Source organism: Cetorhinus maximus, chromosome 18 (genome assembly GCF_964194155.1).
Source record: "Cetorhinus maximus chromosome 18, sCetMax3.hap1.1, whole genome shotgun sequence".
In the NCBI taxonomy this organism is placed as follows: Eukaryota; Metazoa; Chordata; class Chondrichthyes; order Lamniformes; family Cetorhinidae; genus Cetorhinus; species Cetorhinus maximus.
In genome coordinates, this window is record NC_135896.1 from 35,209,721 (window position 1) to 35,224,021 (window position 14,301).

General features: G+C 40.0%; 1 protein-coding gene across 2 annotated transcripts in view; it reads right to left on the reverse strand.

The window, feature by feature from the left end:
* Positions 1-2,524: 2,524 nt before the first annotated feature.
* dlk1 (delta like non-canonical Notch ligand 1) overlaps positions 2,525-14,301 on the reverse strand; it is a 44,018-nt gene continuing 32,241 nt past the window's right edge. For both annotated transcript variants that reach the window (XM_078563333.1, XM_078563332.1), the window contains exons 3-5: positions 11,430-11,560; positions 5,471-5,615; positions 2,525-3,686 (exon numbers count right to left, since the gene is read on the reverse strand). In XM_078563333.1, coding sequence (XP_078419459.1) covers positions 2,924-3,686; positions 5,471-5,615; positions 11,430-11,560 — 1,039 coding nt within the window. In that variant the 3' untranslated portion in view covers positions 2,525-2,923. The remainder of the gene's footprint in view (positions 3,687-5,470; positions 5,616-11,429; positions 11,561-14,301) is intronic.

Genomic DNA, 14,301 nt, shown 5'->3' on the forward strand with positions numbered 1-14,301 from the left:
GCAGAGCCATGGTCATGAGAATCCACCCACATTGCGATGCACGTGTTCCTCCAGGGTCCGGTAGCTGTAGGCCTCCAGTACCTTCCACTCCTCAAATGTCCACGATCTGAGCAAGGCCCTAACAGTAAGTCCCGATTTCTGCATGTCACACTTTTTCAGACATGTCCTTGGCCGGCGTGTTCTCTCACCAGGGTAACAGTAAATCTGCCGTGGGGGAGACGATTCCGGTCGGGCCTTACTTTGCATCACACTAGCGGGATGCAAATCGGGTTCACGCGGCCTCCAACGGAATTGGCGTTTCACCATGGCGGACACCTTCGGATGATCCCGCTGTGCTTTTTGACCTTCTCCCCATATTGTCCTCCCTGCCCGCCATGATGCCCGACGCCAATGGAGCCAGAAAATTCCGGTCTGTGTATCCTGTTTTTCAGGCATTATCAAATTTCCATGCTGCCATTTTTTGGATGAGACATGAAAAATCTGGCCTGTCAAGTAGGCTAAAAATCCCATGGCAATATTTCGACGATCAGCAGGGGAGTTCATCTGGTGTCCTGGCCAATATTTATTCCTCAACCAATATCACTAACACTTTTACAAACATGAAGTTTATAAGGTTGTTATGTTTTGCAGCTGTCTTTAATTTAGGGTGAAACGAAGGAGGTTATGTGACCTGTTCTTAAGTCTGCCTGACCACAGGCCATGGCTGTTAAAGATTAAAGGGAGGTCCAGGTTGTTTTGCTGGAAAGATATAAGGTGTTCACACCTGGAGACAATAACAGAAGCCTCTGTGTTTACAGTGTTTAGTCTCCAAAGTCCCAGGAAGATGTTGACAACATTGGTTTTTAAACAGTTATACTTAAACTGTCCGTTTATTTACAAGATATTGTTGTGATCTAAAGAACAGCTAATCAGCATTTCTACCTTGATACAAGACCCATGTGATTCATGTTTCCATGGAGATGGGCTTTGAGAGGCAATTGAAGGATCGGGTTGCAGTCTTTCCCAAAATATCACTGAAACTCATAGACAAGAATCTGCCAGGATCCGGGAGAGAGAGAGAGAGAGTTAGAGGCTGAAAGTCTCTATAGTTCACCATGCAGAGTATGGATGGGAGCTGAAAAGACGATGGGATTGAAAAGACAAAATTCAGGAGAATTTGAACCAAGGCTGGAAGATTTGCCTAGCTTGAGCCAGAGGGAGAAATTGCAGGCAAAACCCTCACCGTGAAAGATAGTTCTGGGATTAAAAGTTACCAGACCGGGAAAGGAAATGAATGGAAGCAAATCCTTGGGAGCTAAGAATCACTTTGGACAGGTCCCAGGAGAATTGAATGTCTGCCTAATGAACAGCATAAAGTATAATTATGAAGTGGTATTGTCAATTGCATAAGTTGCTTACACAAATAGTGTTTAGTGAATGTTGCTCCTAATTTACTTGTTACAGTAGAAGTCTTAAAATGTGAAATCTTGTCACATCATTGGTTCAGCTATTAACTGTAAGCTTAAATTGCTTTTTTAGAAGTTACTGGTCTCTAAGGGGATCATAACAACACTAAAAATTATCTGGTTATTTATCTCATTACTATTTGTAGGCCACTGATCAGTGAAATTGGCTGTTTTTCCTTACATTACAACAGCAATTCATTGACTGGGACCGCCTGATGGATGACACTATATAAATGCAAGCTCCTTCTTTCTGATTTCATTTGTCACCTTTTCCAGCTATTTACATGGATTAACTTGTCTCACATGCTTGGTGGCTGGGGTTTGAATCTATGAATCTAGAAATAGTGAGTTAGCCTTTGACACATTTCTAACTGAAGACTTGCTGTGTAGCATACTAAGTGAACAGTTAACCTTGCAAATAGACATCACTGATTACATAGTGCTATTTATTCAATGCCTCTGCATTTAAGTACATTGTATGGCAGTCAAGCATGAGTATCTATTTGGTCAATTGCTATAAAATGAACTTTTGTATGCAATTATGATGCAAAATGAACTTTGTCACTATCATTAAGTAAAATGACAAGTTATATAAATACATGAGTATCATAAGTATCTGAATTTTTAAAATATATATACTGTATATATTCATAAAATTTGATCCCGTGTAAAAGTTGACCTGTGATCTTTGGCCTAAAAATACATCGTTTTTCATTTACCTCATGTAAAAGTCAACCCTAGTTTTTCAGGGGACAAAGACCAAAAATTTCAGAAATAAAGTATAACTCTGGTGATGTTCATGATTCAACCTAATTGTAAATGTTTAATACTAATTTACTTCAGTACTGGTAAATAAATGCTTAAAATTTATACATTTAAGTTTTGTTTTTATTAATTAAAATTATTAATGCATGGCAAATTAAGTTGTAATTATTAATTACTTACTGGCAATTAATGTGTATAGTTAATAATGTTATATGTAATTTTTTTTGGATTTCACTTGGGTCTAAATCAAGCACGCATATCAACCTCTTGAAAACATTACCTGTGCAATCACTGCCACAACTTTTGGCCTAAAAATTGGTCTCAAAAGTTTGGCTTTTACACTAGTATATACAATAGCTAAATCTAATGCAGCAGACTATAATAGTTATGAATTCAGACTTAAATAGGATTAAGTTGTCTTGGTTCCAGCAGATCTCCCACAATAAAAGAGGATTTATTTAATTGCTGTCACCATTCTGCAGGTTACAACACAGTGGGAATTTAAAAATACCATCATATTATATACGTTCCCTTGTTCAAACTCTTGGACTAGCACTTCACATATTTAGAAACATATACATGTATTTATGACAAATATCAGAAACATTCAAACAATACAGTTCTTAACAAAATGCTAGAATATGCCCTAACAATTATAAATGTTCTTAAATAGTACAATACAATAGAGGTATATTTGATTTACAAAATAAGATTCAGATAGATGTATAGTTTTTTCCATAGTTTGTCAATTTATTCACATTTGGAAATATAATTTTGACTGAAAGGTCTTCGTTTTTATCTTGGAGAAGATGCTTTTTCTGTTTCCAGAGGAGATGCCTATATTTAGCATTTGCCAGCCATATTTCACACTTGGAGAAGAAGATAATCCCTGTAGTGCCCAGGATCACAAGGCATGTCAATAATCCAAGCACAGTAAAGCAGATCACTTGACTACTATTGAGCAGTGTGTTGGATTTGTGGATAGTTTCTTTGACTGTGATCTTGAGCATCCCATTACCTTGTTGATGTGTTGATCTAGGAGAGGCATGCAATGGTGGATGGAAAGACTTGTCATGCCTGACCCAACCTGTTCTTGCATGCACATTTTGCTTTGCACCATGATTAACACTCTCAAATGTTTGGTGTTGGCAGGTTTCTCCTCCATATTCAGGCAAGCACGCACAATCAAAGCCTCCCCTAGGATGATCATGGCAAGTGCCTCCATTTCGACATGGATGGCTAAGGCAAGATGTGATTGAATAATCACAGGACTTGCCAGTGAATCCAACAGGGCAAAAACAGCTGAATCCAGAAACCAGATCTGTGCATGTTCCACTGTTTGCACAAGGGTTTGGGTTGCAGTTATTGATGCTTATTTCACAGAAGTCCCCCGTAAAACCGGGCATGCATAAGCAGTAATCCTTGACTGCAAACCCATTATCATCCAAGCAACTTCCTCCATTCTGACAAAGTGACCTGCAATCAAACAGATAAATAACAGATACTGAATTGATCTATCCACATCCTTGAAAGCGTGACATCAGCCTATTTGGAATATATGGTTATGTCTGATATCCTTACTTACTTTAAAAATGGGCATTGTTATTGTAAAAAAAAAATGGCAGTGATTTTTCTGTTCCTAACCCTGAGAATTTGATCATCTGAGCATACTCAATGCAGGAAAGTTGTGCGGGGAAGAGTGCATGCCATCAACTGTGCCACTCATTTTTGTGTCCATTAATTTAAGTAAGTTTTGAAAAAGATCACTCTGGCTCTCTTATGGTCATGCATTTCTCTATGTCTTGTTTCCCATTATTAAGGGCATCAAAGTAATCCAATTGCTCCCGCTCAGAAATAAAAATCTGCTCTAAAATGACAAAAGCGTCTGCTATTCTTGCTTTCTCCAGAGGTGATGCTGCAACCTCTTTCCTCCTGTTACAACAAACTCAACTCAAATTCATCCCATTCTTTTCCAATTAACTGTGGGCTTCAATAAACTGCAAAACTCACTGATACCACATACAGTAGAGCACTGTTGCCACAAATAATTCTCACTGTGCACTCCTCACTGCAGCTCATTCATGGTAAATAACAAACTTGCACAAAGTAATTATTCCAAAAATATATACACATAATTTGCAACCTGCAAAAGAAATTCCATAAAGCCAGTTGAAAAGGGGGCTGTTTAATGGCAGCAGTTGCATATCATTTGCAATTGTGAGGCAGACCTGCAAAACACAATAACTTTATATATATGGGACTAGAAATTGGGGAGCACATCAAAATGTGCATGGTTATTGCGCAGATTACCTGAGCTTTTTGAGAGTACTTCAGGCAGCATGTAAAATCTGTGCTGCCAGCTGATTATAGTTACTTACATATGCAGCCAGCACTTCCAGTCCTGTTCATTGGCTGCATGCTGAGGGACCAGTATCAGGAGGCCATAGTGCTACATAAAAGCAGCCGTCAACTCTTAAAGGAGGAATAGATTCTGGCTGCAACACTTCTTGTGTTACATTGCCAAAATGTTTTACTTCAAATGACTTTTGAGGCACAGACTGTAACACCATTTAAGTGGGGATTAGATAGAATTTGAAAGAATGCGGAGAAAGAAAAATGGAATTGGATTAGATGACTACAGTTGAGCTAGCCCCAACGCAAGTGCAATGGGCTGAAAGGCCTCTTTCTTTGTTCCAATTTGTCACATTATTGAATACTGTTCAATGTACAGACCTGACAAAGTGATTGTCAAACCATTTGGTGTCCAGTTAAACATAGACCTTTTGCAGCTTTGGATTTATTCTTAATATGACTTTTTCAGAAGTGCAATAAAACATTTAAATTAATTCTAGTACAGCATAATGTACTTCACCTGCCACTGTCATAGGTATGAATGCTGGAATAACTAAATTGAGTATTTTGGGCTTTGGCTCTCTCTCTTAGGCATGTGAACAAGATGGAAATCAAAATGAACAAGTTGAAGTGGTCACATTTTTAAATTAGTGAAAGACAAATTTAGGATTGCTATCAGGCAATTCTCCTTCATACACAGAATGATCAAACAGAATAGGGTGAGATGGGAGCAAAAATGCTGGAATTATTTATGAATCATTCAAATGCTACAGTGGAAGACCTTAGGGTCATTCTGGGTGGATGAAGTCAGATGAGCCAAATATAGTTCACTTCTAATATCTATTATTGAATCTGTTGCATACTGCTTGAAAGCCTGTCGATTTTAACAGCATGCAGGTATTATTTACCCATTGATGTAGCAGGACCCTTTCCTGAGTTGACAATGGCTTCCTATAAACTCCTGTCCACAGATACATATGTAACCACCATCTTCACTCTCTACGCATGTAGAATTATTAGCACAGGGCTGTGCAGGTGAGCAACTGTGGGAAGCTGTAATAAAAAAGATGCAGTTAATTAAAACATAGAAAACATTCATGAATATAAATACATAAAGATAGGCGGTGTTCAGTTTTTAATGGTTATTAATTCAAATTATTTTACATGAAGGATAACTCAAAATTTACTAATGCACCTTGTTAAAGGCACCTGAACAAATACATATCAATCATTCAATATGCATGAGATTATACGCAGGTACAGTTGAGGACAGCAGAGTTTTAAAACTGTGGCTTGCCTATACTTCCCTCAGAATGCCCTTAAAAATCATAGCTCATCATAGCGCTGAAGGGAATTTCATCTTTTTAGAAAGAATACATGATATTTTAAATCAGTCTGTTATTAACATCTAACTTGAAATCTCAAAAATAATCAACCTAATAGCAAGAACTGACCATGACAGAAATTGCAGATTTTTTGGAGCTAGTTTGAATTCTTATCCTGTTGGGGGGGTTGGCAGAGGAGTGGGAATACCACCCACACATATGAATTATCCATCACTAAACCCTGGCAGTTTCCTTCCAGGGACATTTGCCATACAATGTCACTCCTGATCGACCATTGGCATCAGGGAAATACAGGATACAGCCAGACATCACTTCTTGATCAGCAGCAGCAATTTTGAGTTGAGGGGGTGAGGAACGATCGGCAGCTGGAAGAGCTCCCTGTTTCTCAGGTACATCACTGGAGGTGTAGGAAGCATAAGTGAGGCCAGAAGAGGCACACTGTTGAGAGAGAGGCAATAATCTCCGTAAGTAAGTAGTGCAGATAACTAGTGAGGGAAGTGGCAGATGGAGTAAGTCCCAAGAACTGCCACACAGAGCAGGAAGCAGCTCAATGACCACAGAAGAGTGGTCAAGGCAAGTCAAAGCCCTATTGGCAATATAATCCTCTACCACTCATAAGGGGTGATTTTGACTCCCTTTGCCTGACGTTAATGGGCTGTAATGGTCTCAAAATGGGGTCAGTGGCCAGCACCATTTTAATGGTATGTGTATGTAGCTGTTACATCACCACCCTGATTCAGGCAATAGATCCCTTTTAATATGGAACGTGGAGTCCTATGATGTAAATAGAACCACGGCACTCAGTATCCATTGCAGAGCTCTGAGTTCATTTCTGTGCGTAGTTTCTTTTCGTTGGGGTTTAGATGATTATACCACATATGCAGACTTATGTCTTATGAAGGAATTTGACAGAAGTCTTTGACAGTGATGGACTTTGTAAGGGTGTGGGAACAAAAACAGACAGTATGGAATGACTTTTTTTTGGCGAGTGAACATTTAGCAATTGAAAGTTCTGGGCAATCAGGTATGGCCTCCTTTCTCTGGCTTCCAGCTATCTGGTTACATATTCTGTTTTTCTTCAAATCTTCCTGGAAGCAGCAAGACTCTTTCCATCAATCTCAATAAGAATGAAAATTGAGATCTATGCATAATGAGTGCCTGATACGATATCGGTGTTGTACAAAATTAGTCAGTGTTAAAATTACCCCTAGCATTTTAGTTCTTCCCTCGCACCAGGGAAACCCTCCCAACATCAGCTGTCATTTGTAATGATGCACAAAAGAGTGGTGGCATGGGGATGCTGTCACTCAGGGGACATTAAATCAAGGAAAAGTCATTACTGACTGAGTGCTGTTGTGTACCAGCCTGCTCTGTCTGAATTCTGTCTGCATGTCAAACAAGGTTAATAGTATGGTACTCAGAATGGGCAGAAACCAAGTTTCAAAATTTTCATAGACTGAAAATTAGGAGTTAAATTAGGAATATGTCCTTCACAGTAGGATAATGATTAAATTGAAAATATTATACAATCACATATATTTAAGTAATAATATTAAAATTGAAAATGCTGGAAACACTCCAGGAAGTTAGGGTTAACATTTCAGGTCAATGGTCTTTCACCAGATGCATTAAGCCTATGGCCTGAATTTTTCCCATATTGGGTGGGCTTGATGGGAGCGGGTGGGGGCGATCGTGGAGCCAATCGCTGCCCGCGATGGGCTCCGCACTGCCGTTTTACGTGGGTGGGCTAATTAAGGCCCGCCTAGCGTAATGCGTGAGCGGTAGCGCTCAGTGCTACCTGTGTGGGCGGGGGAGGAGGGAGAGTCGAGTCCATCGGGAGATTGAAGCACTTTTGAAAAAAATTAATAAATGCAATAAAAATTTAATGCAACATCCCCTCATGTGTCTATGTCACATGAGATGGGGCGTGTTTTTATTTTTCAGAAAAAGTTTTTATTTAATTCGTAAAAGCTTTAGGAAACCTCATCCCGCTCATGGATGAGGTTTCCTAAAAAACGTAATGGCCGCTTGGCCTTTTCGCCTGCCTGCCAACCGTAAGGTTTGACGGGCAGCGTAAACTTGAAAATAACTACTTCATCAATGGCCTTAATAGGCGTTTCAATTATCGGCGGGCGGCAAGCCGACTCCGGCGCGTGCCCGTCGAATGAAATATCGCGAGACAGCGTGATGACGTCGGGACACGTGCCCAATGTCACTGCGTGTCATTTTACGTGCTGGCGTGTCGGGCCCGCCCCCGCACACCAACTGTAAAATCCTGGCCTATGTTTCTCTCTACACAAATGCTGCCTAACCTGCTGAGTCTCTCCAGCATTTTCTGTTTTAATTTTAGATTTCCAATGTCTGCAATCGTTTGCTTCAAATAATCATGTGAATGTTTAGGGATGTGCCTATGTTTTGAGCTACTATTTGAATACCTTCATTATGTTGATTCGCAGCTGTAAATCACACACTAAAAATGCTGATATCCTCAGGACTCCTGTAACCATGCCAACGTAAACAGCTAATACAAAAACCAAATACTGCAGATGTTTGAAATCTGAAATAAGGTTGGAGAATGCTGGGAATACTCAGCAGTTCAGGCAGCATCCCTGGGGAGAGGTTATAAGCAAATACAAGATGCCACAACTGTAACTTTTTCCACTTCTGAAAAAAGGTCATCGGCCTGAAATATTGGCCCGGATGTTCACTGAGTCAGGCTCATTAAGGAAGCTTTTAAAAATGCCAGGCAGGACCCAGTTCCAGGATTCCTGCCCCCATTCCCATTTCCAGCAATTTTCACTGGCATGGGATAACGGTGTGGGTAGCAAGCCTACACTATGGGATTAGGCAGGTGTTTCTCACGTGTTGGTGCAGACTCAATGGGCCGAAGGGCCTCTTATACACTGTGTGATTCTGTGATTCTGTGATACACACTGCAATCCTGCCCTGGCTGGCTCCATCGAGGGGGTGGGCAGCTCAACTTGCACCCCCACTTACCCACACCCCACACAATTTTGGTGGAGTTAGGCTCCTTCTACATGGTTCACTGTCTTTCAGAGGAGTCGGGGGAAGACTAGACCTGCAGGGGAAGACTAGACCTGCAGGGGAAGACTGGACCTGTGTCATCAGCCAAAAAAATCATCAATTCAACATTCTCATTGAAATACATTGGCCCCTCTACCTTCTTCAAAAGCTGTCAACTAATCACACCTATTCATAGTATCAATGTCGGAAGTTGCTTTCTACTTCACACCTTGTAATCTTGTGTAAATAATCACATAAACCACATCAAAGAAAACGTAACTTATTAGAAGGTGCTGAAAATGTCTATCAAACAAAGCTCTCACTCCCCTGCAAGCTGTATAAATATTGGCTGCTGAGCTGAGCTGAGTGCATTAGTCATTATTGGAGCTCAGCCAAGCATTCATAATGAGACTGTCTAGAAAAACAGACATATAAATCTATTGATACAGTTGCCAGGTGACCTTATCATGAATCCTTGGCCAGGCTCCAAGAATGACTAGTGCACTTAGCTCACAATGTGTATACAGCTTGCAGGGGAGTGTGAGCCTTGTTTGACATCTATAAACCCTTGTAATAAGTTAGTTATTCTTTGAACTCGATCTCAATTTTCCAAGCTCCAATAACCCAATGTCCACAGTCATTTGGTAGAGAGTTCCAGATTTATACTACTTTTTGTACGAAAAGGTGCATTCTGATTTTGTACCTGAATGGCCTGACTCTAATTTTAAGGTCATGACCCCTTGTTCCTGATTCCCCATCACAGTCATTAGTTTCTCACTATCTACCTTATCAAATCATTTTAACATTTTAAACACTTTGATCAAATCATTCCTCAATCTTCCACAACTAAAGGAAATATAAGATAAGCATACACAGCCTGTCCTCACAAATTAACCCTTTTATCCCTGGTATTATTTTGAATCTGCAATAACATCTCTCCTAGGAAAATATACCCTTCCTGAGGTGCGAGGCCTAAAACTGAATGCAGTACTCCAGATGGGGCCTGACCAAGGCATTGTACAATTGAAGTATAAAGCCCCTTTTTTTAATCTCATGGAAGCTGGAACACAGAAATTAATGAAACAAAACAATTGTTCCAAAGTCTGCCTAGAGGATTTTAGATCACGTAACTTCTACGACATTGTTGAATTGTATACAATAACATTTAATCATTTTCTAGTATGCTGTCTAAGAGTCTCCTTGTCCATGTACTATGCAAAAGTCAGAACAAATTTTCTCCCTATTAATAAAAAACATTTACATATACTGGTATTACAGTGGGGTTTGGGGGCATTAAATAATGAAAGAAGGCTGTAGCTTCATTTATGGGACCAAATAGAAATGTTTCAGGTTATTAGAAGCTAAATCATTGAATGGAACTAAAAATAGAAAGGTCATTTGATCCAGCTGGCATGAATCCCAGAATCTGAGGGAGCTTGGGGAGGACACAGTGGAAGCACAAGCCAAAAGGTTCTAAAATCTTTTAAAACAGGATTTGTCCCAAAGGACAGGAGGATGGAAAATATTACACCTCTATTAGTGAAAGAAAAGGAGTGACACAGAAAATTATTGTCCTTGGTGTAGTTAAACTTCTTCAGCCAAAAGATTCACAGGCTATTTTAAGGAGGCAGAAGGTCGTGTATGGCAGTATTTCCATCCACCATGCTGATAGGGCCTTGACTCAGTCCCAAATCGCATGAATAGGGGTCATTAACATAAAGAAGGTGGGTGACTTAAGCATGTAGAGGTACTAAAGAGGCACCTGTCCAAAAAGGAGACAGCGAGAGGGTGCAATTTGAAGGAGCAGCAAGGCTTTATTAGTCTGAAGATTAATATCCGAAACACAGTTTTATTATCCTCAGGAAATATCTGGACAATAAGCTTTAAGCAATCAATCACTTTTTCAGTGAATTGGAGATGGCTAAAGGGTGAGAAGTTTTTAAAATAAGAATAGTCTTGAGGATAAATAATTGAAAGATTGCTTCAACTGATTGATAAATTGGTGAATGGTGTATAAATTCAGCATTATAATCAGAATAATTAAAGAAGGTAGATTTTTTCACACAGAGCTATTAGAATAATTTACCAAAAGTATCTATTGGGGTAGAAGCTCAAATATATTCAAAGAAGAAAAATATAACAAAGTTAAAGGATGGAGAAATTGTATTAAAGAAGATACAGCTCCAGTTAAGGATGCACAGGGACTTCTGTCTCTAACTTCTAAAATGCTATAAAATATTAACAATATGGAACAAAATACTAGAAATGGAAAACAAAGCTCATATTAACACACTTTTGTTAAAAGGTCATGTGAATATTTCTAGGGAAGTTTCAGTCTTCAAACTTAAAAATTCCCTCAAAAATAAATTTACTGATAAGTTTTGAGAGCCCAAATCAAATTGTTGATTCTGGATATACAATTCTGGATATTTTCCGGTTGTTTTTAATTTTATGGTTTTTCTTTTACATTTGCATGACGCAGCAAGAATCAACAGACCTGTGTCGCAGAGGCTGCCTGCCCAGCCCTCCTCACATATACATTCCCAAGATTTGGTGCAGGTCCCATGTAAACAGCCAGGAAACGGAATGCACTTATCACACAGCTCTCCCTGCCAACCAGACTTACACCTGCGACAGAGAAACAGCCATTAGATTCCAGGCAAAGTGCAGCAAATGGTGCTCGGCTATGAACCAGGTTTGCAAACTTCTTCTTTTGGTACAGTTTGTTGATACAAGCAACGATTATTAGATGGCACTGAATTGAACTCATGACTTTTGGTAACTCTTGAGAAATATTGCTACAGCACTTGCCTTTTTTATTGCATTTTCTATTGCTATTTGCATTTTTGCTCTGTTCACAAGTTTCCTTCGCTTCTGTTCTCTTCTCGTATTTCTTTTCTGCTTAAAACATGCTGAATGAGTATGCCTAAAGATAGCACAACCATATTTCACTGAAATAAATGTTTTTGGCAAGCTATCTAGAAATGATGAAATTTTCAAAGTAATCGAAGCCTGGCTAGTGAAAATGGATTTAAAAAATGAATTAAGTGTTAATGCCAAAGACTTCAAACTTAGCATATTCTTTGATATGGTAATTGAAGGAAGATATTTTCTTCTCCACTTCCAACAAACCCCAAATCTTGACTGACAAGGCGGGTAGGCAAATTTCTCCCAGGTCTCTGCCAATGTTTGCCCAGTCACTATCAGTTAGTCACATAAATGATGTCCCTTTAATCCTTGCTCCTTCACAATGGCAAAGGGGCTTGGATTTCTTCTCATGATAGCATGGGAAGAAATATAGTCACTGTATAAATATAGATAGCTGAGCGTTTTATGTATAGGATACTGGCGGTCCAGTATAATACACCACTCCACCACCTTCTCACGTTCCATTTTGAAAAAGAAATATTCCATTTCGTTTTGACACTTAAGTCAACTAAAAAATTATTTTATATTATCTGTGCCTAGCCACACAATCATTCCTGTAGGTGTGGCCACCTGATATGCTTTTTAAAGCAAACTGAAGCAAAAAATAAAATGGAAGGTATTTATTGTAATTAAATTAAATGAGGCTAGTTAACAACTAACTGGAAAACTGGAAATCAAAATGAATATAATGACTCAAAGCATTAGTCAGAAATGGACAAGTATTATAAATAAACCTACAGCAGCATGATCATTAAATTATTCTCACAATCATGAAGCGCTCTGTAATTTTATGCATGGTTGTATGAATCTGCAGCAAAGGAGAAAGCATGATGTTTTAACATCCACATTTGGAAAGTAAAAAATAAAAATAGATAATTGAAACATAAGAATAGATAATATTAAAATAGAAAAAAAAAATTAGAAAAGGAATCAAAAGCTAAACATAAATTACTGAAAACATAAGAATGCAAAAGCGGGATGTTTCTACCCTACTCCAGTTGAATAATACTGGTAAAATGGGAATAGTTCAGAGGAATTTCCTGGCCATCAGCCAAAATTATTCATGGGATACTAACACATGAAAGCTTCAAAAATTTGCCTAAAACTCTATTACTTTAATTGAGGCATTATCTGTTTGAAAAATATGCTCGTACCCTCACTAAAATATTAAGAGAGCAGTATTTAAGTTAAATAATTTAAGTATTTGCACATTAAAAGCCACTGGAAATCTATGGATGCCATTACAACTTTATAAATGTAGATGAAGAAATTTAATTTAATTGGTCAATAGTTTAAAATTAGCAAGTGACAAGGGGCAGAATTTTCCCAAATTTGCAGTAAGTGCCAGCTGACGGTGATGGCGAGTTTTCACTCCATATTGTCCCAAGCCCGTCTCATTATTTATGCACTTCCGGGAAACACGCGGTCTCCATGGCAGGCGGGCTCCTCATTCGCCCACCTGTGATCACCCCGCCATTGCACCGTGCCGGGCACCCTCTTTATAGGCCAGCCACAAGCACAGCGCTCATCGCTTCCAGCTCACCACTGCTGCCCCGGAGGCATGGCCCTCAAAGGCAAGGAGACTGCAGCCCCCCGGTTTAATGATGGGTCCCTTGAATGACTGCTGGATGCCATGGAGGCCCGCCAGGATGTCCTGTACCCCCGCTCTGGCCGCAGGATGGGCAGCAATGTGACCAATCTGGCTTGGGAGGCGGTGCAAGCAGTAGTCAGCGCCAATGCCCTTCAGAAGAGGACAGCCGCCCAGTGCCGCAAGAGGATGAATGATCTCCTCCGTTCCACCAGGGTAAGTCACTCTTTTCATTACTCTCAACTCACATACTCACAAACCCAGCACACATCCATAGGACACTGACTCACTGACAGTTCAAAGGACATCACCATTCACTCTCTCACACACGCCTTCATTGTCCTCATCCCATCCATGGGACCACTCACCAGCCACACAGGTCAGGCACATCTATCATCTGGCCTGGCAGGCGTCTTGCTTACGCTTTCTCCAACTTTATCCATGCAGGACAAGCTGGAACATCACAAGAAAGAGAGAGGGCATAGACCGGTGGTGAAATGCCCGAAATCAAGGTCCTCATGGACTTTGCAAACAGAGCCATCCACCTGGCTGACGGTGAGGTCAGCAGTGCTCTACCAAGTGAGGATCCAGTAGCGCAACATCCATCAGATAACCATGCCATGAGTGATGTGTCCACTTTCACAGGCCACTGCCATGCACTAATCATCTCTCCTTGCTTTCACAGGCACATCTGCCAAACAGCTGACAGAGCCCATGACCCAGGGCTTCCAATCAAGCCTCGAAGAAACCTCTGAAGAGGAATCTGGAGGCACCCTCCCTGAAGTCCTGTCACAACGCTCACACACACCCTCCACCAGTGCAGAGACACACACCTCGGTGGGACCTAGCTTTA